General features: G+C 45.1%; 1 protein-coding gene across 2 annotated transcripts; it reads left to right on the forward strand.

The window, feature by feature from the left end:
- The first annotated feature begins 1,017 nt into the window (after positions 1-1,017).
- On the forward strand, positions 1,018-26,411 carry WRNIP1 (WRN helicase interacting protein 1). 2 transcript variants are annotated; one of them, XM_003417832.4, is made up of 7 exons: positions 1,019-1,893; positions 4,431-4,622; positions 5,988-6,229; positions 19,577-19,806; positions 24,139-24,294; positions 25,011-25,090; positions 25,676-26,411. In XM_003417832.4, the coding sequence occupies exons 1-7, from the start codon at positions 1,087-1,089 to the stop codon at positions 25,949-25,951; spliced, it is 1,983 nt and encodes a 660-aa protein (XP_003417880.1). In that variant the 5' UTR covers positions 1,019-1,086; the 3' UTR covers positions 25,952-26,411. The 2 variants fall into 2 exon arrangements, with proteins under 2 accessions (XP_010595838.1, XP_003417880.1); XM_010597536.3 differs by lacking the exon at positions 25,011-25,090 and having other exon boundaries at positions 1,018-1,893; positions 25,676-25,838.

Genomic DNA, 26,411 nt, shown 5'->3' on the forward strand with positions numbered 1-26,411 from the left:
TCTTGTGTAGTATGTGAGATAAAAATTCCATTTTTGTCAAATTTCAGAAAAATTGCCATTCTTCCTCAATTCATTTTTCCTCCTGTATAAAAATGCATTTTGGGTACATTTTCTAAAGGGGAGTTTTACAGAAAATAAAATGACTGATAACCCTACCATTCAAAGATGTAGAATGCTATATTTATGTTTTAATCTTAACTTTTTTTCCATTTAAGGTAGAAATTTTCTCCACTTTCTATATTAAATGGTTGCATAACATCATGTTTTAACTGGGACATATACCCTAATCTGACTAAAAATCTAAATGAATTAAGTCTGTTTCCAATTTTTTGCTATTATATAAAGATAAGCATCTCTGAAAGTAGGACCTTCAGTGGTGCTGTGATAGTGCCCTTGGGTAAAAGTCCAAAAAAACCTAAAAAAGCAAAATAAAACGACTCTCTTTGTTTGCATTTCTCTGTCCACTACCATGACGAATGTTTGCTTTTCACTTGTTTAGTGGGTTTTTTTGTTTTGTTTTGTTTTTACTCAAGTCAGTCTTCCAGTTTGCATTAGAACGTTTCATCCCATTTCCTTTAAATTACAGACAACCCGCTGTGGGGATCCGCGCGCTCCTCCGCAGTTCAGCTCGCTAGCGCATAAAGCCGTTCTCGCATAAAACCGCAATCTCGGCGCGTTTTCATCGACGTTTCCTAGGCCATCGCGGGCCTCGTAGCACCGAAGACGCTCCCGGGCTCCCCCACCTAACGGTGGGGGTGAGGCACCGCTTCCTTCGTCGCGCCGACCCGCTGCCTCTGGCCTTGCACAAGACACCGCGGATCCGGAAGTGGACGTGCGCGGCCCGGAAGTGGACTGCTCGGCGACCTGGGGCCGGTGGCCGCGGACTACACTTCCCGGAGTGCCGCTCGAGGCGCCTCAGGCGGGGGCCAGGGGGCGGGCCGACGCGGCAGATCCGGACGTGCGGCATGAGACGCGCCCTCCCGCGGCCCGCGCTCGTCCTGCCGCCTTCCCGAGGGTCGCGCGGCGCTGGGCCTACGCGGCGGGGATCGTGAGGCCTGCTCACGAGCTGGGGCTACCGCGGCCGCGATGGAGGTGAGCGGGCCGGAGGACGACCCCTTCCTGTCGCAGCTCCATCAGGTGCAGTGCCCTGTGTGCCAGCAGATGATGCCGGCCGCCCACATCAACTCGCACCTGGACCGTTGTCTGCTCCTGCACCCCGCCGGGCACGCGGAGCCCGTGGCCGGGCCGCATGGCGCCGGGGAGCCTGCCAAAGGGCCCTCGCCGCCACGCTCCAAGAGGCGGCGGCTGTCAGAGAGCTCTGCCCTGAAGCAGCCCGCCACCCCGACGGCGGCCGAGAGCAGCGAGGGCGAGGGCGAGGAGGGCGACGACGGCGGCGAGACGGAGAGCCGGGAGAGCTACGACGCTCCGCCCACACCCAGCGGGGCCCGCCTCATCCCCGACTTCCCAGTGGCCCGGGCCAGCAGTCCCGGAAGGAAGGGGTCGGGCAAAAGGCCGGCAGCCTCGGCCGCCGCGGCGGGGAGCGCTTCTCCGCGGAGCTGGGACGAGGTGGAGGCGCCGGAGGAGGAGGAGGCGGTGGGCGATGGCGACGCGGACGGAGACGGCGAGGACGACCAGGGCCCCTGGGATGCTGACGCGGCCGCCGCGGCCTTCGGGGGCAGCGGCGGGGGGCGACCGCATTCCCGGGCGCTGGCTGCCGAGGAGATCCGGCAGATGCTGGAGGCCAAGCCTCTGGCCGATAAGATGCGTCCTGACGCGTTGCAGGACTACATCGGGCAGAGCAGAGCCGTGGGGCAGGAGACCCTGCTCAGGTCCCTTCTGGAGACGAACGAAATCCCCTCCCTCATACTGTGGGGGCCGCCGGGCTGTGGCAAGGTGAGTGCCGCCTTGACAGAAGGGGTACCGGGCCTTCATCTCTGATGTGTACTCGCCTGGAAAACTCGGGAACGGATCCAGCTGTCGAAGGTATTTGGGGTTCAGAAAAGGTGGCGTGCTGCGGTCTCCCAGGGAGTCTGCTGGGCTCACCTGAGAGTCCAGAGGCTCAGATACCGCCCGAGCTGGGGCGGTGCTCAGCCCGCAGGTGGAGTCTTATGTGCTGGAACAGCACCCCCCCCCCCGCCCATTCTTAAGACGTTTTCTAGTCGTCTTCAAAATTAAGATGCTTATTAATTCACAGGTTAACATGAATATGTGAACTCTTAGATTTGATCCATCTTTGTGTTCTACCACCCGCCCCCCCCCGACTTTTAGTGACCCAGTTGTCAAGCAAAAAACATACTACAAAAATTGCAGAGGGACATTTATGTTCCATTTGTACATACATGGGTTCCACTTTGAATAAAATAATCAAACAGTTTTGTTATTTCTATGTCGTACTTCCTTCTCTTTCCTCTAGCTCTTGGTTTATTTTGTAAGACTGGTTTTTATTTATCCCGGAGAGTATATTTCTTTAACAGGACTACAGCGAAACTCTTTTACCTCTGAAGTCAGTTTGAGCTAGTATTTCAGTATGCCTTGTACTTTAGAAAAATAAACATCAGTGCATTTTGGTGTCCAGTTGTGCTTACTGTAGTTAAAAATTAACACAAGTCCAGGGTAGGGTAATCAGGATATTGTGGGTCTACAAAGCATGTCATTTTAAGGGCACTTGAAAGAAACTGGGAGAATCTAGCCTGAAGAAAGAGAAGACTAAGAGGTGTTCAATTTTTTTTTTTTTTTTAAATTTGTAGGAAGGAGCAGAATGAGCACCAGTGAGTGAAAGGCAAAATACAGAATCAAAGTTTAAAGGCTCTCTCTTAGCTTTGAGGTTCAGAACCCTTATCATTTTTCTCCCAGGCTTCATCTCCAACAGCTTAACCACACCACCCTTTACTCCAACCAAAAAAAGCCATTGCCATCAAGTTGGGCTTACAGTGACCCTACAGTACAGGGCGGGGCTGCCCCATAGGGTTTCCAAGGAGCAGCTGGTGGATTCAAACTGCTGACCTCTTTCTGAGCAGTCAGACACTTAACCACTTTGTCATCAGGGCTCCAGCCAGTTCATTGGAATGCTTCTACTCTCTTATGCATTCATGCTTTCCTTCTGACTGAGAATAAATCAGATCTATCCCAGATAACCTTTTACGATAGTAGTGGTGGTGTTGACATCTATCCCTGTGTATTACTTTGTAACCCCATTAGAGAATTGGGTGGTGGTGGTCTTACTACTTGTCAGTGGGTTCTTTTCATACAATGTGAGAATGGATAATCAGTTGGTGGTCCCAGATGTCAAGAAAAAGCCCCCAGGGAGATGAGGGTGAGCTCAGAAAAGCCAGGCAAGTGACTGAGCAGGCCTTGCTGCTCAGCATAATGGTTGGTGATCAGGCGCAAGCCTAGGCACAGTCCAGTTCCAAAGGTGGGTAGGCTGGGGTTTGGTAAAGAAGCAGCTGCACAACCTTAAGAAAAAGTGCCACGTTTCCTTCCAGGAGCCAGTTTGTTCCTGTTATTGGACAGTTTTCCCTTTTTCTGATTCCCATACTTATTATCATGCTCCTCACAATTAAAAAAACACCATCACTATCAAGTTGATTCCAACTCATAACAACCCTATAGCGACCCTTCAGGTCAGAGGAGAACTGCCCCATAGGATTCCCAAGGAGCAGCTGGTTGACTTGAACTGCTGACCTTTTGGTTAGCAGCCATAGCTCCTAACCACTGTGCCACCAGGGCTTCTTTGCTCACAGTAGTAATACAACAGCATGTACATATTTATCAACCACCTGAGCAATGCTTTCCATGGATCTCATTTGTTTTCTGATAAGTACTAACATGAGTAAAGTGCTGTTACTTCATCCACTTTTAAAGTAGACAGTTGGCATGCAGTCGTCTTAAATATTAGGTAGCTGTCATTGGTCTTTCAACTCAAAAGCTAATTCATTCACTATTTTCTATTGGTGGAGGGGGAAGGTTTGCAGCTACACTGGTGAGCTTCCAGTTCAGCCTTAGTTCTGTGCAGTCCAGTTCTACACTTGGGTTCCTTTAGCAGCAATGCTTTCTTGGGTGGAGCAGGGAGAATTATTTTTATCTCTTTGGTGAGAGATCACAGCTGTCATCCAGACTGCTAAATGAAGACAGCCGCTCTTTTTACTGGGGTTCCAAAGATCTTAGAGTCCCCAAGAAAAGGAATCAAAACAGGTTAAATAAAAAGTAAAGGTTGGGATTAGCTTAAGGTTTAGCTGCTTTCCTTTTTTATTGGTAATGTCCTTGTTTTTAATTTTTAAAAATGTGTAGTGAAATTGCAGATTATATGTGTGCTGCTAGCATTCTTTGCTGTTACTAGTTAAACAGTGCTGATTCTCCTTGTGTTAGTACCCCTGGGTGCGCTTCTTTCTCTGTCATATCGGCTCCCTAAGCTCTGTTGTCATCTGTTCTAGACCACTCTGGCTCACATCATCGCCAACAACAGCAAGAAGCACAGCATTAGGTTTGTGACTTTGTCTGCGACAAATGCCAAGACAAATGATGTGCGAGACGTCATAAAGCAAGCTCAAAACGAAAAGAGCTTTTTCAAAAGGAAAACAATCCTTTTTATTGATGAGATTCATCGTTTCAATAAATCTCAGCAGGTATATTATCTTTCTTCTACCTTTGGACATTGCAGACATCAAATACATGTGAAATAACTTTGACAAGTATAAAGCCTTGTGCACATGTTAGGTGCTCATTATCATTATCGACTCCATCTACAAAGAAACAGAGACTTGTCAGCCTATCTGCCTCAAGCCTATTTTTCTCAATTTTTTTGTGTGTGCGACCAAAAAAAAAAATGCATTCTTTATCTGAAAATGAAATGGTTGGCGTTTGGATCAAGTTTCCAGTTTTTGTTGTTAGGTGCTGTCGCGTCGATTTAGACTGCTAGCCACTCAGTGTGACAGAGTAGAACTTGCCCATAGGGTTTCCTAAGCTTTATAGGAGCAGAACTCCAGGTTTTTTTCTCCAGCAAAGCCTCTGGGTGCGTTTGAACCCCCGATCTTTTGGTTAGCAGATGAGCGCTTAACCATTGCACCACAAGAGCCCCTTCCAGTTTTTAGAGATTTTTAATCTATATTTGTAGTCATAGTGAAGTTTAACTTGATTTTAAGATCATTATTTGAATATATTTTCTTTTTTTCCTATGAAGTGTTACTTTTTTGTTTTCACACTTAGAGAGTCTATAGTCTCTGTGACTCCAGGCTCTTATCAAGGTGAACATTACAAGATCCAGTAGTTCCTATTAATTTTCTGACTTTCTGAAATAACAAGATACATTTTTATAAAGAAAACCACACAATTCTTCCTAAAGAGACATTAAAATTCTTTTTTAGCTAGAATTTTTTCTTCAATATTTATATTTTGTTGCAGTTTTACAGCCACCCACCCACTACAGCCACAGATAGAAATATTTCACAAAACCCTAATAAGCTTTTTTTTACTGATTTGAATCTCCTTGAATAAACAGACCATTTGGAGTTCTGATGGGATGCTAGCACTCTACCTTTAACATTGGACCATTGACTCATGTTAGTATTTCTTCCCCTAAGACACCATCAGGTAGAATACAGTATGACTGTTTGCAATAGAAGATGGTTTTGGAAATCAAGATTAATGTTTTGGTATTTTCTCAGCCTCTTCTGTCTTGCTGTGCTTAAGTTACATACCATTTCAGCCTTGAGAGAAAAAATACTTCTCTACATAAATGATTTTTGGTGAAGCTAAATTGTCCTCAGCACTATCTGCCTACCAGTGAGAGACCAGGCTGAGACACTGGTGTCCAGAAGACACGTCTGGACTTAAAAAGCCAGGGCTGCACTCCCCAAATGTCACACTCATCTTCACAGTGAACTTGAGAGATAAAAGTTAGGAAAAGGGAGGCATTGATAGCCAACTTACATAGGACTCTGCAGGTTATTGTTAACCGGAGTCAATGTCTTCTGTTTTCCTCCCATGATCAGGACACTTTTCTTCCTCACGTGGAATGTGGGACGATTACTCTGATTGGGGCCACCACGGAAAACCCTTCCTTCCAGGTCAACGCTGCTCTTCTGAGCCGCTGCCGGGTGATCGTTCTTGAGAAGCTTCCAGTAGAGGCAATGGTGACTATTTTAATGCGAGCGATCAACTCCCTGGGAATCCATGTCCTAGACTCTAGCCAACCCGCTGACCCTCTGAGCCACAGCAGCAACAGCACTTCTGAGTAAGTTGGTTATGCCCTATCATGAGGGTGCACACTGCCCAAAGAATCTCTTGGCAGGGGGCCAGGAAAGGCTGTGGGAGTCAATAGGGAGAGACTAGGGACAGGGAGAAGAAAATGTTGATCTAAGAGTGATGAAAATAAAAGAGGAGGCAAGTGCCAGATTATACCGACAAGTATATGTCTGCAAACATTTCTTTTAGAATGCGATTTTAATGCTTAGGCCTGTAATGAGTGTGTCTACAGTTCTTCAGCCTTTAACATTGTCTTGCCTTGTATCTTAGCCCTTGGATGTTTGCTTTTGTGCTTAGGGATTTGGTTCTTAATTTATAAACCTTGTGAGATTTGTAATCAGATTCAAATTCCTTTTTTTTTTGCTCTTTACTGTTCTTTTAAAAATATTAATTAAAAATGTAAACATTAGCACACAATTCTTTAAACCTTTTTTTTTGCACATTCTGAAAGTCAAACTGAATTCAATCAAAGTAATGTTAACTGAAAATGGCCATCTGGGTGCTGTCCCTTTCCTTTTGGTGATGTGTTTCTGTATCACGAATAACGAGTTTATTAATACAAAGTGTGCATCACCAATAACCAATTAGATTATTTGGGTCAGAAAATTTTTCTTTTTATTTATATTAAAACATGTTCTTCAGATGTTATTTATCTCATTACTGAAATAAGCAGTGGAACATAGTCTGGTCTGGGAAGAGGCTGAGCCCTTCCTGCTCCTCGCACTGTGTGCGCCACAGCTGCTGGTGCCTGCCCTGAGGCTAAGTCCTGGAGACACTTTTCTGTGGGGATTAAAGTACAGGGCATAGCTTTAGCTTGGGGTTTAGGTTTCAACATTCTCCTTATGCATCTGACCTCTCCCATTTGCTCCTGTCTCACATATGAGAAGAATTTTCTATGCCTGGCACCAGCCTGGAAGCATTTGGCTAAGGACCCTCAGGCAGAACGAAGTATCCTTGTTTTAGAATAGATTGTGGTGGGCTAGCCTTCAGAATTGTGGCCAAAAATAAGTGATGGACATTTTTGTGTTGTATTGATTTTGTCCTAATATTCAAGAGCCCCTTGTAAGCTGGATGCTTATCACTGCCTGACGGTGGCTATTGCTAGCCCTTCCGATCTAGTATAGCTTTTCTTTAAACAAAATTTTCATTATAAAACTAATATAAGCAAGTAATAAAAATTGAAAGAGAAGGGAGAAAAAAATTCCTTATTCCTAACACAACCACTCTGACATTTTGTTGTATTTCCTTCTAACTTTTTTCAGTGTGCTGGTTATCTGATCTATCTACAACATTTTATCCTGTGTTTTTACTTATTTAAGGTAATTTTTATTTGTTTCATGGCGTTGTTTCCTGCGATTTAGTTTTTCAGATACCCTCAAGTTTTCTCCTCTCTCCAGTCACTGCCAGATTATTAAATTATGGGTCTGAATTTGGAACGGACCAAATAGGCAGTAGCACTTTGAGCTCCTCCTCTTAAAGTGTAGGCTGTAGCAGAGCTTTGAACCTGTTGGACCAAATAGGCAGTAGCACTTTGAGCTCCTCCTCTTAAAGTGTAGGGCTGTAGCAGAGCTTTGAACCTGTTTGTTCTGATTTGAACCCCTGCTGAGAATTTACATTTCCATCCCAGATCTACTGAATCACCGTCTACATTTTAACAAGATTCCCAGGTGATTCTTATGTGTAATAACTTCCTGGGAACTTGTTAGAAATGCAAATTCTCAGCAGGGGTGTGAACTGGGGAACCTGTTGGAAGCCCTGTTCTACAGTCTAACAGCCGCCCCAGGTGATGTGTATGCATATTAAAGCTTGAGAGGGTCAAGTGAAAGATTTAAGATTTCTTTTTGGTTACTGAAACTAAGAGCCCGATCTAAAAGAGAGTCAGTGATTTGTAGATTACTAAAATTACATTTCAGTCAGAGAAAACATTCCATATCCAATAGATTACTTCTTTTGCTATCATTAGCAGTTGCTTATAATGGATTTTAATTAGAATGGCTTCTCATTCTCTTCTCACCATCATCCCTAAACTTGTATCTTGTTTACTCATTTATATCCCCCACCTTACTGGGAGCTTGTCTTTCTTGCTCGTATTCCCAGCACCTAGCACCAGAAATGTTTTTTTAAAAACCCAAACCCACTGCTGTTGTATTGATTCTGACTCATAGTGACCCTATAGGACAGAGTTGAACTGCCGCATAGTTTCCAAGGAGCGCCTGGTGGATTTGAACTGCTGACCTCTTGGTTAGCAGCTGTAGCACTTAGCCACTACACCACCAGGATTTCCAGCACCTAGCACAGTGCCTGACGTACGATGTGGGCTAATAAATGGCTATTAAGTCAGTAAATCCTAGCTTTCGATATGGGAGACGTAATTTAATTTAGAAGGGTAGAGGAAGGGAATTATAGACCAAAATAATGGATGATTGGCCCATTGCCCGGGTATGAAGAACCTTTGTCTTTAATGCTATTACCCATCTCATCATCAGCAACCAGAATGAAATTAAAGAGTATTAAACTTTGCTCCATTAATAGGCTACTTGGTAGCAATCCTGATAAGTTAGATGTCAGTAGGCCATCAGAGAGCTCTTATGTTATGTGTAATTTCATAATATAAGTGCCTGCCACCCCAGCTGCTATGTATAAATCAGAGTAGATTGTATTGTCTTTAAGCTGTTTCAGGTGAAATTTTACTTTCAAATGCCTGTTGACAAGCTTCAACTATGTCTACCTTCTTGTGGACATAAATCAGTTCGGGTTATACTAATGTCACTGGAATAAAGGACTTTTAACACCAATAACTGCTTTCTCTGGGAAGGCATGAGTCTACATTTGAATTCTTATGTCCCATTGTACTACACTGTATGGCAGCTAGAACATTTACAGAGAAATTCTAGACTATCCCCGCTGTGCATGAGAGAAGATTGGTAGGGGGACTGGACTCGAAACCAATCACACTGACACAGCATCCCAGATTGTACTTGAGAAATTGTGAATTCCCATAGTCTATACGTGTACATAATAAATTCTGTCTAAAACCAATCTGTCTAGACTGAAATAAAAGTATTCGGGATGTCTTAGTTATCTAATGTTGCTGTAACAGAAATACCACAGGTAAACAGCTTTAACAAAAAGAAATTTATTCTCTCACAGTTTAGGAGGCTAGAAGTCCGAATTCAGGGCACTAGCTCCAGTGGAAGACTTTCTTTCTGTCGCCTCTGGTGGAAGGTCCTTGTCATCAGTCTTCCCCTGATCTCGGAGCTTCTCAGCACAGGGACCCTGGGCCCAAAGGATGCACTCCACTCCTGGCTCTTCTTCCTTGGTAGAAATGAAGTTCCTGTTCTCTCTGCTCACTTTTATATCTCAAAAGAGATTGACTCAAGAGACAATCCTATATATTATGTCCTGCCTCATTAATATAACTTTCTGTAATCCTGCCTTATTAACATCATACCAAAAAAAAACCTGTTGCCGTTGAGTCGATTCTGATTCATAGTCACCCTATAGGACTGCCCCATAGGGTTTCTAAGGAGCACCTGGTAGATTTGAACTGCCAACCTTTTGGTTAGCAGCCAAACTCTTAACCACTGCACCACCAGGGTTTCCCGTTAACATCATAGAGGTTAGAATTTACAACACATAGGATAATTACATCAAATCACAAAATGGAGGACAACCATATAATACTGGGAATCTTGCCCTAAAAACTAAGTTGACATACATTTTGGGGGGATGTAATTCAATCCATAACATTCCACCCTTTGGCCCCCAAAATTCATGTCCTTGCACCATTGTAAAACACATTCACCCCATCATATCGTCCCAAAAGTCTTAAATCAACTCCAAGTCCAAAATCTCACCTTTTTCAAAATTGCTTTTCATCTTAATCTAAAATACAAGTTACTGTCTTCCAAAGTACAGTGGTAGATATTTCCATTACAAATGGGAAAAAACGGAGGGAAAGAAGAGATTATGGGCATCAATCAACTCCAAAGCCAACAGGATAATTTACGTTACCTCTCAAGCCTTGAAAATAATCCTCTCTTTTCTGAGACCATTTAGACAGCAGTCCTCCCCTCCAGCCTCTAGGCATTGGCCATCCTGTCTGGATTCTGGGTGGAGGCCTCTTGGCCCTGGGCTTCAGCTCTGCCTTCTAGGCCCACTGGGATGGCAACTTGGCCTCATTCTCCTAGTCTACCTGTTAAGCCCTAGCAGGCCCTGTTCTTCTGCCCCTTGGTTATGACAGTCCCGCCCTCTCAGCTTTGGTCAGTGAATCTGGCCCCGTCCCCCTGGCACTTGTGAATGGCCGCCCCACACAATGAGTTGGTGAAGATCTGACTCTCTGAAATCTGGGAGACTGTGGCCTTACCCTTTGAGGCCCAGCAGGTCTTGGTTCCACCCTTTGAGACCCCAAAGGTCATGACCCTACCCTTCAAGACCGAGGCAGCTCTGCTTCCTGTGTTCCTTTCTCTTCAACTTCTGGTGTCTCGGCTTCTCTGCAGGAAGGCAGGAAGGCTCTCAGCTCTCTCACTCTTTGGGTCTACATGCCTAACTCTACCGACAAGTGCCGGGAGGCATAGGGTTTAATTTTTTTCCCGCTCTTATTAATTTAGTAGAAATTGACAGTTTTGCCTGTGCTAGGCCTTGGCTGAGCATTGAAAAGAGCATGTTCTTGTGCCTTTAGAGAGCTTTGTTATATGAGAAAGGGATAGGCGAGTGGGTTGGTATGCAAATGGCACAGGAGCGGGTCTCACCTCCTCTAAGAATAGAAGAGAGAATCGTTAACAGCATCAACAGCCCAAGGCTGATTCCTATGAGGCAGAGGTCAGACTTGCCTACATCCTCCAACCGACCCTCCCACGGCACTCCACCTCTCTGCTGGGTTTGATGATTGGTTGCAATGTCCACACAGAACTCACAGACCATACTCACAGTCGTGGAGTTTATTAGGGAAGTAACAGGTTACAATTCAGGTGCAGCAGTGCTCAGGATATAGTTCTTCGATCAGGAGGAGGTCAGACATGCCTCCACCCTCAAACCATCCCTTCCATGCCACTCTGCTCTCCTGGGTTTGATAACTTATTGCAGTGGCCACACAGAACTCAGAGACCATATAGCTATGAGGTTTATTAGGGAAGTAACAGGTTACAATTCTCAAGTTCAGGAACACTCAGGATACAGTTCTTCCATCAGGACAGCCTCATCTCAGCCGTGCTGCAAGCAGGCCTCTCTCTGATTTTGGGCTGATGCAGCCTCTGCCCTGCTTGGGCAAGAGTTACAAAGCTCTTTTAGCTCTGCGTATAAGTGCCCAGAGACACCCCACCCCACCAGTAAGCCTCTGCCCAAAGGTGCTCAGCTCTAGCTCTGTGGGTCGGCAAACCTAGCTCTGTCAAGTGCCTGGAGGCACCCTGCTCCACCAGCAAGCCTCCTGCCCAAAGGCACTAAGGTTTCTTTTCCCTTGGCCAGGAAGCCACTATGCCATCTCCTGCCAGTCTGCTTGTTCTGCTGCCTTTCCTGCCGTCGTTTCTCTGCTGATGTTTTCTCACCATCTTGCCCTCTTTAGTGTTACAGCTCTCTTTCTCTGTTTTCTGGGTCTAGGAGGGTATCCGTGCAGGGATCCCAGATCCAAAGGACATGCCCCACTCCTGTCTCTCCTTGGTGGTAGTGAGGTCCCCCCCGGCTCTCTTTTAATACTAGCAGGATGGCAAAATGAATTAATCCCCTTGTTAGGGTTCCATACACCTGATCTACGTTATTAGCAAGCTATCTAATCCCCTTGGTGGGCCACAAGCCCTCAGTTGCATAGTCCCACCAGTCTTTTGTTGGGAGTTATAAGACCATGATGAGAAAGGCCGTATACAGGCGATCCCTCACGTCGCAGTCGGCTTATAGGGACGTGCTCTAATAGAGTTATACGCAAGGAGCAGTGGGGTGTAGAGAAAAGGCATCTAGAATGTGTGAGGTCAGATATTTCACATCTTTGGACAGCATGGTTCTGCTGTCTCACCAGTTGCTGTTGAGTTCATTCAAACTCATCAAAACCTCTTGTGTGTCAGAATGGGACTGTGCTCGTGGGGTTTTTGATGGCAGAATTTTTGGAGGTGGATCTCTGGGTATTTCTTCCAGGGTGCCTCTGGGTAGAAAAAAGAATTTCACCTTCTCGATGAGGCTATGCTGAAACTGAGTTTAGAAGCATAAACCAAGTTTAACTGGATGAATTAGCTGATTTTGGCAAAGGATACAACCTGTGGAAAAACGTAATAATGAGCACGATCCGTTTGTTGTGGTGGGATGGGAGAGTGGTATGAGGGAGTGATGGTGGACAAGGTCAGAATATTAAAGAGCTTGTGTTCTGGGGTCAGCAGTTGATGTGGAAGGCTATGAGAAACCATGGAAAGATTGTGAGCAGGAAAATGTCATGCCCTGATGTACATTTCAGGAAGCTCACTGGCAGTTTGGAGAGGGTTGGTTGGAGGGAGCTCCCACAGGAGGCAGGAAGGCAAAAGGCTGATGCAAAAGACAGATACATGCAAAGGACTTGAACAAAGGCAGGAGCAGCAGAAACAGAGGAGGATAAAACTGTGAGAAACAGTGAGCAAGTAAGGTCTATGGGGCCAGGGTGTGATGAAGCTGTACAAATGAGGGGTCCAAGAAGCTCAGATCAGGGTGGCTCAGTTGTCCTTAGAGCAAGAGACAGGGAGCAGAAGGTGGAGGGTGGGGGTAGAAAATGTTGCAGAATTCAGTTTGAGACTTGTTCAGCTTGTGGGACCTTGAGCAGATCCACATGGAGAGGTCTACTAGGCAGGTAGATACAGACCTCAAGAGAACAGTAGAAAGGTTTGAGACAGAGATTTGGGAGTCAGCAACGTTTAAGAGAGAGTATACCCCATGCATTTGAATAATTCTCCCAGGGAGAGCTGAAGAGAGCCAGGAGCTACAGGTGATAAATTGAGTACTGTCAGCATAAATTGGGTGGGAAAGGAAGAGGAGCCTAAGGAGACAGAAAGTCCAGGAAGGAAGGAGGAAAACCAGAGGGAGCCCTTGAGAGGAGAGTTCTAGCAAAGAAAGAGCACTGGGGTTAGGCTTGGCTGCCTGTAATGGAAACAAATCAAATTACTTGTGGCATAAACAAGGTAGAGGTTTGTTTCTCGTGTAAAAGTCTGAAGGTAGACAGGGCATGATGCTGTATCATCAGAGACCTGGGCTCTTGTTTTTCTGCTCCACCACCCCGAGCACATGGCTCTACTTCATGCTCTGAGGAGGCTGCTGGAGCTCGAGCCAGTATGTTTGCATTCCAGGTAACAGGAAGAAGTGTCAAAGAACAGCATCCCCTCCCCACTTTAGGGAGATGGCTGCGAACTAGCATTCCACACTTACTTGAGGTGGTGGCTGCTGAGAATTAGAGGGCAGTGGCTTAGAATGTAACTCGGAGGCTCTTCCACAACAGTCAAAGGCTTCAGAAAGGTCACAAGGAGATAGAGGAAATGCATTATTGGATTCAGCATTTGCCCGTTGATGTCTTCAGAACCATGTTGGTAGAGTGGTGGGGATAGACTCCAGCCTTCAGCATGGGAAGGAATGGCTGTAGGGGAAGAAGGAGGTAGCAAGGATAGACAGATGTCTTAAGCAGTTTGGCTGTGAAGAGAAAGATACAGGTAAGCTGGCAATCTCTGTTGAAGTACTTATGCCATAGTTCCTTCGTTTTTATGGGTAACAGCAGTTTTCATGTATTTTGCACTCTAAGCATTTTGATCACATGATTCAAAAAGAAGCACATGTTCTCTGTGTTCTGGCTCAGTTTTGGAGGCCAGGAAAAAAAATGAGACGGGCCTGTTGTAAGACGAGCTTGTGCTGCAGAAATGAGAAGGTAAGATAGTGTTGAACCACCCTGCACTGCTTACTGCTTTGAAGGGTGTAGAGTCCCAGGTCATCTGAAGGGTCAGCTCTGTGTGGACCAGATGCAGCACTTAAGATTGTGGAGATGCAGAGAATGAAATGAGAAGCCGGACCTGCCCTGTTACTGTCTATCTTGGCAGAGTTCCAAGAGCTGGTTGAAGGATGCACAGTGGCTTCTACAGTGTGTCTAACTAACTGTGTAGACCACGGGGCTTCTACCTGAGGTGCTGGGGCGTTTCCCTGGTCGTCATGAGAGGGGAGCCCCAAACAAGATGGCTATATTTTCTTTTTTTATGTTTTTCCTGCCTCTCAGTCTTTTCTAACACCAAATAGAAGGATAGTGGGACACCAGAATAGAAGGTATACCTTCACCAGAATGAGTTGTGAGTATAGATTTTAATAATTTCTCTTTAAAGTGTTTTAATTATATTTGTATACATTTAAAGCTATATTAATACAATGAGTTGCAGTTTAGGCAACTCTGACTCATGGTGATCCCACATGTGTCAGTGTAGAACTGTACTCCATAGGGTTTTCAGTAGCTGATTTTTCGGAAGTAGATTATCAGGCCTTTCTTCCAAGGTGTCCCTGGGTAGACTTGAACCTCCAACCTTTTGGTTAGCAGCTGAGCACATTAACCGTTTGCACCACCTAGGAACTCCACATTAGTATAAACCCCATTGCTGTCAAGTGGAGTCCGACTTATAGCAACCCTATAGGACAGAGTAGAACTTCCCCATAGGGTTTCCAAGGAGCGGCTGATGGATTTGAAGTGCCACTTTTTTGGTTAGCAGCTCAGTTTTTAACCACTATGCCACCTACATTAGTATAGGTTATTAAAATGATGACATGGAAACACTGGCAGCCAGGAACAGAGACCTCATTGAGTTGGTATTAGTGTCCTAGGACTGCCATAACAAAATGCCATAGACCAGGGAGCTTCAAACAACAGAAACTTACTCTCTCACAGTTTTGGAGGCCAGCAGTCCAAAACGAAGGTGTCAGCAGGGCCGTGATCCCTCCCAGGGCTCTAGGGGAGAATCCTTCCTTGAATCTTCCAACCTCTGGTGGCTCCTGCTGTTACTTGGCTTGTGGCCACATCACTTCAATGCCTCCATCTTCACATGGCCTTCTTCCCTGTGTCTCTATGTCTTCTCCCTTTCTCTTTTCTAAGGACACTTGTCTTTGGATTTAGGGCCCACCCCAAATCCAGGATCATCTCAGAATCCTTAATTACACCTACAGGGACCCAGTTTCCAAATAAGGTCACATTCATAGCTACCGGGGTTAGGACCAGGATGTATCTTTTTGGGGCCCATTATCCTATAATGGCCCCTACCAGATATAAGGTACAGTGTGATAAGGAAGGACATGTCCTCCATGGGATTAAGCAGGAAGGTGGCAGAATCTGTGAAGTGTATATTCCCTCCTTGTGGAGACAGTAAGTTTTATGTTTTGCTTTCCCTACAGTGATAATGGAAGCAGCAGTATTTGGGCTCTGCCCTGAAGATTTGCTATTCTGGAGAGTATGCTAATAAAATTATTCTCTTCATTAACCATGAAAATATCTAACATTTAAACATTTTGCATGTATTATCTCATTTAATCCACAGTATAGCTCTGTGAAGTAGATAGTGTCTCCTTTTATAGATGAGAAAACTGAGGCACAAAAAGGCTATGTAACTTGTCAAACGTCACCCAGTTTGAAAGTGATGGAGCCTAACTCCTGAGCTACCTTAGTTGCTAGAAGGGATCTAGACACCAAGTTAAAATTAGGGTCAATGCTACAGTAAGTGTTAACATTCTGACCTTTCTGGGTTCTCTGTATGAGGCTAACAGTATTCATTTGTACAGGGAACAGGGACGAAAGATTGCACGGTGTAATTATCTCTTGCCTATTTCCCTATGTTGTTGTGTGCAGTCAAGTTGATTCAGACTCTACGTGACAGAGTAGAACTGCCCCATGGTGTTTCCAAGGCTGTATGTAATCTTTACAGGAGCAGACCTCTAGGTCTCTTCTACCACTGACCGCTTGTGGGTTCGAACCACCGACCTTTTGGTTAGCAGATGAGAGCTTAACCATTGTGCCACCCAGGCTGTTACGATGATACTAAATTTCGAGCATTCTTTCCCCAAGGCAGATTTTGCCTAATTTAATTCTAATTTACCTGTGAGAGGGTATCTCCAGATGGAAAATATTTTGTAAGTTTCCTGTTAAAATTTAATGCCCAAATTAAAAAATAATGTTAAACTCTCCAGAGTAGGGTTACTCTTTCAAGATATTTTGTGCAATAGTTACTATTTGCTGAGGAGTTTTACAAATCTATCTCCCTCTCCTGAGATCTCAGGGTATTTTAGCACATCTTCTTTTAATAGTCTTTAGGACCATAGCTAGCCTAAGCTGGGGTTCCAGATGTATTGGGTGGTAGGTAGAACCTCTTCAGCATCCTGCACAATGTTCTTATACCGGATTTCAGTTTTGTAATTTCATCTGTATGGCCATTGTGATTGCCCTCAGCTGCCTCCTTCTATTACTTGAATAGAGTTGTTGACAGATTCATTTGTGTATAAAAATACACTCCCTCATTTTGGCCAGGGGTGAAATTTGAAATCTGTTTCTTATCCAAGGGGAGGAAGGAGGATGGAGCAGTGGGTTCTTGGTTCAAAGCACTCAGCTCTGGTTGTGTTGTCACAGCACCCCCATCCCCCATGACTTCAACCTAATGACAAAAGGCCACAATAGAACAGTTTGTTCTTTGGTTAGGAGTTTTCCAGCGAAAATATATACCCATTTTAAAAGGCTTGTTATTCACAGCATACTTTTTAGTATGGAGCAGTCTGCTTTTCTCATAATTAATAGGCTTACTCCCTGCCTTTACATGAGGACTAATGGAAATGGGGGCAGTATAGTAAGGACTAGACTGTGCAAGACCACCCATCTTGTAACCGTCACAAGGGCACCATGTGCCGTAAATAGACACATAGGGCAAACCAGCAGAGTAATGTCAAGGTAGTACACGTGACTTCTGCCCCCTGCCCCTTTGTCTGCGTTTTTTTGATGTAATATAATGTGTGTATGTGTGTGTGTGTTTTAAGTGATATTCAGAGTTCTGAGTAGCTCATTTATTTTTCAAAAAACTATTAAGTAAAACAGCAGGATGTGAAACTATACCCAGTACTATCCCAATTTTGTTGAAAAAACTAGATGAAAGGTTGATGGTTGCAGGGGTATCAGGCTGCATAAAGGAAATTCCAACAACAATACATTAGCTGTTGCCCTCTCTAGGTGGTGGCAGTATTATGTGTTTTGTTTTCTTTATACTTTCCATACAGTATAATTTTTTAAAAATGAAAGTTGCCCTGTGAGGTTGTGGGATAGTTGTAGTTAGTCTATTCATTGTGTATATATTGCGTGCCTGTTATCTACCAGGCACTGGGGATACAAGAATAAACACATCATGCTTCCTGCCCTGGAGCACGCAGTACTTAGTCGGGGGAGAGGGATGACATGAACTCAGCAGATAGCCAGCTCTGGTGAGGGCTCAGTCAGTTACTAAGGCAGCATTGATTACGGCCCCTCCTTTACTTCTTTTTCTTCCTACAGAGTGTCGTACAGGCCTTTTATTGCTAGGAAGTTTTCCAAGAGGGTGGAAGGCGTTGCGTTAATGAGTTCCAAGACTGAACTGAGATTTTGAGGCCTTCCTGGTTCACCCTGTCTTCCCCTCTCCACAGTGTACAAACAAAAGCCATGAGAGTAATTCCTTTTCAGCCACATTGCAAGCCTATGCTCCCTCCTCTGACTTCGGTCCCTACATCTTCCAGAAAGTCTGCTAAACAGTATCTGATTGAGAAATGGCCCAAAGGTTTTTGAACATGGCCTCAGTGTCTGTTTTGAGTATCTGGCTGGGCATCTCTGTTGAGGTGGAGCTCTCTCAGGAAGGGAGAAGACTGGTCTCCAGGCCATGCTGTGACCTGGGACCCATGCGGTGGTGACATGAATGATGAGAGAGTCATTCATTATAGAGTGAAGACAAGCCAGGCTTTCAGTAAATAGGGGAAGGAGACGACCCAGTGTTTAAAATCATAGAACTAAATCTTCTAGTGAGTGAAATAAAAACTGGCACTCTTCCAGTCAGTCACAAAGGCAAGTAGTATGGCTGTAAAGAATTCTGTATTGACTTTTAGAGGCAAGATGAACCCCTCATGATCCTCCCTCCTCAGCCCAGCGCAGCCAGTGCCTGTGCAGTGTTTTCTAAGAAGCTAATTGGAAAGGCCCTGATGACTTACTAATTACTACTGATATTTTTAGCCGAAGGTTGGCAATGGCATGAGTGAGCTTTGAAAAATTATTTTTTTTGCTTCACAAATGTGCAGCTAGCTGCTCAGCCAGGAATTAATAAGACCTTTCTAAGTACCTAAATACATTAGCTATCTTGTTTAACTAGACTAGGAATAGAAACTTTTGCTGACTTGGAAACTAATCATAGTTAGGCCTTCTTTATGAAGGTCCAAATTTAGAAATGTAGTCGTAGAATCTTAGTCCTGATGTTCAGAGCCCCACAGCTGAGTTCTGGCAGTCTTCTGATTGATTCTAAGGCAAGTGACCTCTGTTCTCTGTGTTACCATCTGATGATTAATGTCCACCATGAAGCAGTCCACTGCTATTCCAGAGACACACTGCTAGGTCCTATTGCATGCCCTGATCATAACCGGGCCCTCGTTTGTGATCTGTAAGACACAGAAGTTAAACTATAGGGTCTCTAGAGCCATTCAGAGCTGACATTCTGATGTGATGCTGCCCCTTCCCGTGTTTCCACACAGTGTTATAACATACCTTTCTTTTTAGACCTGGGCGTAGTCTGGAGCTACACTTTCTGTATACTATAGTGAGGTACCGGGAGAACCTGGTGACGTAGTGGTTAAGAGCTATGGCTGCTAAGCAAAAGGTCGGCAGTTTGAATCCACCAGGTGCTCCTTAGAAACCCTATGGGGCAGTTCTGCTCTGTCCTATAGGGTCGCTATGAGTCAGAATCGACACTACAGCAACGGGGTTATAGTAAGGTACTAGCGTTTTTAATAAAAGTTTTCACTAGAAGCTGCAAGTGCCCAACTCTTGTAGGGTAGAATCAGAGAGACCATGTGTTAACAGTGACTTTCCAAAACATTCAGTGTCTCCTTCACACGTGATTATATGTGAGTGTGCTTATATCTCTGTGTGCTTATACAGTGAAGTACCCTTGTGGTTTATAAGGCCGGGTCAGTTCTCTGTTCTGATAATGCAAAACCATGTTAACAACATGAGGTAAGAATGAGGGGCAAACTGCCTGGAACCTAAGGTAGTTTGTCAGTGACCTTCCTAAGAAGTGTGAGTCAGTAAGTTGTGCTGCAGAATGAAGAGTGTGTGATGTGCATGTGACAGTAATCACCACTGGTTGTGTTGCAGGCCGTCCGTGCTCATAGAAGATAAAGCTGTGGACACGCTGGCTTATCTCAGTGATGGGGATGCCAGAGCTGGACTAAATGGGCTGCAGCTGGCAGTTCTGGCCAGGTTAAGCTCAAGGAAGATGTTTTGTAAGAAAAGTGGGCAAACCTATTCTCCCGCTAGAGTTCTGATCACGGAAAACGATGTGAAGGAGGGGCTGCAGCGGTCCCACATTTTATATGACCGAGCAGGTAAGTCACTGAAAGGTGGAAAGAGTGAAACCCTGATGGAAGAAGTCGTGTCCGTATGTCCTGCTTTCCAGGAGCTCCATGTTGGTAATAGAAGTAAACCCATACAGAGCTACCCTTCAGAGAAGTGGCATCCTGACCATTCTTAACAACTGTATAACACAGGAGCTGCACTGGCCGGATTGAGAGGTGCTGGGGTTTGACATTGCAGGCTTCAAATTTTATCTTTTAAGGTAGTTAGATACCTTTTCACTTACTCTGTGATGGCACCTTTTAGAACACAAGTGTCTTGAAAAGCCTGTTTACTCAGATAACAGTGAAGCATTCTTATGGTCATTTACAATGGCAGTCAGTGATAAGAGGACTGTTCACGATAAGTGACTTATTTTTACTAGTTTTGATTGAGAATTAAACCCCTAGAATCTAAACTAAAAACTAAGTTTATATGGAGCTTTTAAAACGAAAGCTTTTTAAAAAATTAATTTTGTGTGCCCATATCTGCTGACGTAGAATGACGTTTACAAAGACCAAATGTGATACCAGCTCTTATCCAGTCGTAGCCTGGCAGGATTCAATGTCATAAGCACAACACGTTTATATCTTTTTATAGAAGGAGAAGGTGATGAAGATAGCATCACACAGATTAGGCTGGACTTACACTTATATGTTTGTGTGCTTCTGGGTAGAGTTATATTGCAGTAAGTGGGATAGGATTTCCACATCTTTACAAGCTGCACCAGAAAAGGAAGCTGATAATTGAACATTGCAGTGTATCATGTAGGCTGAACCATATTTTCAGTATTCCCGAAGGCTTTCTGATTACAGAGTACTTCTTACTAGTTAGAGAAGGGGTGGAGGGGTTTACGAGTGACCTTTGTCCGGGCACTGCCTCGTCATGAGTGAGCACTGCAGTCTTGGTAAAGCAAGTAACGCTTTTCGTGTGGTGATTGTTAATCAGTGCAGAGGACACATCAGACACATTTGGTGAAAAATCCTGAGACGTGTGGAGCTACCTGTCTGCATTCTGGTGGGGATGTGCCCCTTGGCAGGGCCCTTATCCTAGCACAACCCAAGGGGTTTGGGTGACCACTCTTCTCGTGCTGGCGAATGTCATATGAATGCTTGACAAGTCTAGAGAACAAAGCATTCTGGGTGTAGAACCCTACTTTAATTTTGGCCAGAAATAAGAATTGAAGATAGGAATAAATACAATATTTAAGAGGCAGAATTCCCACATGCTGGATTCTTCATTGCTTCTGGGGTCTTTCCCCCTTCTGTGCGGTGTCCCCCGTAGACTGTCTTCTTGTGACAAGACCAGCTGGAGCTCCTTCTTGCCGTTTTATCAGACTGTCAGTTAAAAACCAGAGAGCTACCGTCTACCATAACAATAAAAAAAAAACCACTTACTCATTGAGTATTTTAAATACATTATCTTTTTTAATTCTCAAAATAGCCTCACCACCCAAACCAAACCTCTTCCTATTGAATTGATTCTGACTCATAGGAACCCTATAGGACACAGTAGAACTGCCCCATAGGGTTTCCAAGGCCGTGAATATTTATGGAAGCAGACTACCAAATCTTCCTCCTGCAGAATGGCTGGTAGATTCAAACCATCAACCTTTTGGTTCACAGCTGAGCACTTTAACCACTGTGCCACTAGGGCTCCTTAAAATAACCATTTGAGGTAGCTATTGTTATCATCCCCATTGTCCTAAGTTCACAAAGCAGACTGATTCCAGGAACTGTTTACTGGTGCCTCCAAGTCGAGCTGTCATGGTCACTGATGGCCCTTTTGGAGCCCTCCTCACCACACAGAACACTGGTTTTTACTCATAGAGCCTCATATCCTGTCCAGGGGAGCCATGCATGTTGGGGGTCTCCTCTCCAGCTGTGTGCTGTCCCAGGTAGAGCTGGGGCCATGAAGGTGGCTGGGAGTACAGGCCTTGAGAGCGCCACATTCTGCAGGTCTGTGTTCTGCCTCACGTGGGCACACCCCCTCCACCACCATAGCACATCTGCTCCCCAGGAGGTCTGCAGACCTCAGCAGTCCTGTCCCCAAGACTGCCCTACTGGTGCCGTTCTGTAAATAGGGGTGGTAGGAGTATCGCCCTGGAAACCTGTAAGGTGTTACTCTGGCCTTTTCGCCACTCTGTGGAAACAAAGATCCTTGCCCCCAGAATATTTATTTCTTCTAATGTCACCTAAAAACCCACTGCCATTGAATCAATTCTGACTCATAGTGATCCTACAGGACAGGGAAGAACTGCCCAATAGGGTTTCTGAGGAGCGGCTGATGAATTTGAACTACGAGCCTTTTGGTTAACAGCCATAGCTCTTAACCACTGTGCCACCAGAGTGCCTAATGTCAGCTAGTATGTAGTCATTTGTGGGATCCAGTAACTAGCTCAGCTACTTCTGCATCAGAGTGAAAATTTTCCACATGAAAGCAAGTTCTCTACCATGCATTGAAGTCAAGTTCTGACATGAAAAATGTGAAATTTCAGATTATAAAGCAGTATAATAAAAGCAAAAAGGGAAGGTAGCATAGAATAAAATAATACCTCACACTTATATTGCACTTACTTTGTACCAGGCATATATTATTGAAGACTCACAACCCTACACGGTGGGTACTCTAACAGTCCCCAATTTTCAGATGAGACGGCTAAGGCATGCAAAGGATAAGTAACTTATCCATGGTCACATAGCTAGTAGTTTGGAGTTCAAACCCAGGCTGCCTGACATCAGAGCCCATGCCCTTACCCGCTGTAGCCAGCTGCCTGTGCTGCGTCCGCCATAGCCCACTGCTTGCGCTGGGCCCCAGTGAAGGTAGGAGAAAGGAGTGACCCATGTCCATCTCCTAATTTAATTTTGACAAAGTGAACTAGCGGTGTTTTTTTTTTTCTGTTCCCTCCATGTCCACGGGTGCCAAGCCTGCCCTGGAGGGGACTCACCGGTCCTCTTCCCGACACCACGGTCATCTTCAGAGAGGACGACAGCACAAAATTAGAGTTCCCAGGCTAGTAGGATAGGCTCCTGGGCCCAGAACCATGTGGATTTCGCTCGGGACACTGTCCAGCCTTTCTCCGTGGTGTGCTTTAACTTAGGAAGCCATGGGCCAGGGGAAAACTCATTCTGTCAATCTGCCCACTGGGATGAGCCCTTGTGCTCTTGAGATGGGAACTGCCCAGGCCTCTGCAGTCAGCCCTGTGCGCCTCACTCTCTGGCAGGGGGCAACTCTGGCCACTCCTTCTCCTTCACTTTGAGGCAAGTGTGTCTGACTGGAGAGCTCAGCTACCAGGATTTGTGACCGGAGTCCACATGCGGTGGAAGCAGTTCCAGTCTGACCTTTTATGTTCGCTTGATGGTGACCACAGACCAGGAGCTTCTCCTGAAGGACTGAGACAAATAGAGAGGAGGCCCTGTGCCCTGTCAGGAGGGGGGTGCTCTGCAGAACACTCCAGAACGTATAAAGGACTGCGCGTTTACAGAGGATTGTGTAGCCATGATTGTCTGCTCCTAAGTAGGTGTTTTTCTAAAACACAGTTCACTGATCTGCTTGCATGTGAACCTAGGGCCAGAAATAGGGTAAGATCTAGTGAGGAGAGAGGTACTGCAGTACCTCCCAAGTGAGAGGTGTCAGTCAGTCCTTCTGGGTCCAGCCACACTGGTTTCCTACACCAGCGGTGGGGGAGAGAGTTTTAAATGACACCAGCTGGAATGACACTTGAGGGACACATGGGCTGAGCAGCTGCCCTCACCACTTGACTCCCCATCATAGTGGCTACCCCCAGGCCCATGGTCGTTTTTCTTCCCACGGACAGCAAGGCTACCCAGGCCCATGGTCGTTTTTTTTCCCATGGACAGCAAGGACATGTGAAGGCGTCAGAACCACCCTCCCTTCCCTGTGGTTCTGGGAGGACCACCTTTACAAAGGGAGTGTCTGCTTGCCCTCCGGGTAGACAGCCAAGGGCTTTCTCAGTACCATCACATTCCTCTCAGTGATGACGGAGGTCCCAGAGAAGCCCACCACCCCCAAAGATGTCCATTTGGAGGCATATTCTGGTACTCTGTGCTGCTGGTTGGAATCAACCTGACAGCAGCGGGTTTGGTTTTTATTTGGTCTGGTATGCTAGGGGCATTTATTTGCACCTTCCTGCTGAGCTGTTTGCAAGCAGCTGTCAAACTTTACTGTCCTCCAGCTTTCTGAGTCCATGTGTTTTGACAGAATTCCATAAAATCAGCCAGTTGAATAATGTGGGCATCATTCTGCCCCGTGAGCTCTGTGGGCCCTCTGTCCTGTCACTCTCTGAGGTATTCTCTGGCGTCTAGGGGAAGAGCACTACAACTGCATCTCTGCACTTCATAAGTCTATGCGCGGCTCCGACCAGAACGCCTCCCTCTACTGGCTGGCCCGCATGCTCGAAGGAGGAGAGGACCCCCTGTATGTGGCAAGGAGGCTTGTGAGATTTGCTAGCGAGGACATAGGTAAGTGTAGTGGGAAGGCCCCAGAACCTGGTGCCCATGTGGGGTGAGGGGAGGTGTTGCCTGTTTGTGGCCCGAGAATATCTTGATATACCATGTGGGACAGGTAAGGAGGATATAAGAGGGCTTTTAAATATGAACTCAGAAGTTTATTTCTTGCTTTGTGTGTGCTTTTAAGTGTGGTCACAAAGTCACCATTTCCTGTTTCCTCTTTGATAACGTTTTTACTCAGAGTATTGAACTAAAAGAAAAAAAATTTTAATTTGCTTTGCAGCTAGGTGTTCAGATTTTCATTGGGTAGCTCCTGAGATAGGAATGGAAGATCTGGACACTGTTCAAAGAAAAAGATCAGAAAAGCTTTACTTTTCATTGGTCTTAATAAATGTTTTGTTTTTAAGGTATTCATCCTTGTGAATGTCTTATGACCCTTGTTACTTCTGTTTGTTGTACCCAGTTCCTTGTTTTTCCTACTATAGAGTTTTTATCCACAAGGAAACCATTCTTAGCACCCTCTCTTGTACACAGTAACCACTCAGTAAATAGTTCTAGAATAAATTAGTGAGATCAGAGAAAAACCAATCCACTGTGCTAATGGGATTGTTTCGGGTCAGCAAAGTTTATGTGTAGTGATTGTCTACTGTCCTGAAAGCACGTGCGCTGGTCGGGATGATATTGTGTGTTGTGACTTAAATTTTCCTTTGTCTCTGTATGTGTGGCAGGTCTGGCAGACCCGGCTGCATTAACACAAGCGGTTGCTGCCTACCAAGGCTGTCATTTTATAGGCATGCCCGAATGTGAGGTAAAGTAATCAGCTCAGTTCTTTGCAGTCAGCCCCCTTCTCCTGTGCTCTGTCCCTTTGTGGATTTGACTGTGTCAGACTTCACCACTAATGAATGAGCCACTGAAGAAGCTGCCCTCCTTTTTCACTCTCATGTTAGCTCTTAGGTCACTAGAGAGACACGGGCCTGAGGCCATGTCTTCCAGCTGTTTTTAGGAGTTCTAGGGTCCAAAGGATGGGCTTCGGGCCTTCCGGGCGCAGAAGCATTAAGGAAGCTGAGCGGAAAGCCTTGCAGAGTTCACCTCCAAACAGAGCACCTTTGTGTTTATCTATTTTATACATTGGGGTTTGAAGAAAAATTTTATTTAACAAAAGTTCTGCAGCTTAAAAAAAATGAAAAGCACTCATCTAATTCATTCTGTCACCTTGTATAGGAATTTCTTTTCCTTGTGATAGTTGGCTATCCAGACTGTAGGCAAAACAGGGAAGTGGATAATAAAAACATGCTGGAAAACTTAAGAATTAGCTAAAGGTGTCGTAAAGCATACTGCAAAACAGAACCTTCTTGGCACCTTTGTGATGAAATGTTCACCTTCTGTGTTGTAGGTGCTTCTGGCCCAGTGTGTAGTCTATTTTGCCAGAGCCCCCAAGTCTGTTGAGGTATACAGCGCCTACAACAACGTCAAAGCCTGTTTGAGAAACCACCAGGGGCCTCTGCCACCCGTCCCGCTGCACCTGAGGAATGCGCCAACCAGGCTGATGAAGGATCTGGGGTATGGCAAAGGCTACAAGTACAACCCCATGTACAGTGAGCCAGTGGACCAGGAGTACCTGCCCGAAGAATTACGAGGGGTCGACTTCTTCAAGCAAAGGCGATGCTGACTCTTTCAGACTCAACAGTGGAAAGCTGTTTCTTTTTGGGGCGGGCCAGGGAGAAGGAGTAACAGATTGTGAAGTTGGCTGCCTGGGGGAGTTCAGACAGACCAACAGTTTGTGCCAGAATTTTAAGAATTCCCTAAGTGGTGGCACAGTTACTTCATCTACATGTGTAGCGTTGGAATTGTGCTTGTTTGCACCCTGTGCACTGGTTACGCTTGTGGAAGTATCTGGCAGCCTTGTGCAGTTCACGTTCTAAGGAGTTATCTATTTTGTCATAGTATTTAAGTCATAACGTCATTTCAGAATTTCAGTTCTATAGGATTTTTTTGTTTGTTTAAAAAATGTATATTCTGGGTAGTTTCAGTTGGTTTAAAAAAAAAGGTAATTGTGATTTAATACTGCATAGTGTTTTGGGTATTTTTTTTATATGCAAAGGTCTTATGAACCAATAAAACTATTTCAA

This window comes from Loxodonta africana, chromosome 1 (genome assembly GCF_030014295.1).
Source record: "Loxodonta africana isolate mLoxAfr1 chromosome 1, mLoxAfr1.hap2, whole genome shotgun sequence".
Lineage (NCBI taxonomy): Eukaryota > Metazoa > Chordata > Mammalia > Proboscidea > Elephantidae > Loxodonta > Loxodonta africana.

Excerpts from the sequence above, each read along its gene's own strand:
- WRNIP1 (XM_003417832.4), top strand. The coding sequence starts at position 1,087 with ATGGAGGTGAGCGGGCCGGAGGACGACCCCTTCCTGTCGCAGCTCCAT. Across the intron at positions 6,230-19,576 it reads AGCAGCAACAGCACTTCTGA|GCCGTCCGTGCTCATAGAAG; the intron begins GTAAGTTGGTTA and ends GTTGTGTTGCAG. Across the intron at positions 19,807-24,138 it reads CATTTTATATGACCGAGCAG|GGGAAGAGCACTACAACTGC; the intron begins GTAAGTCACTGA and ends TCTGGCGTCTAG.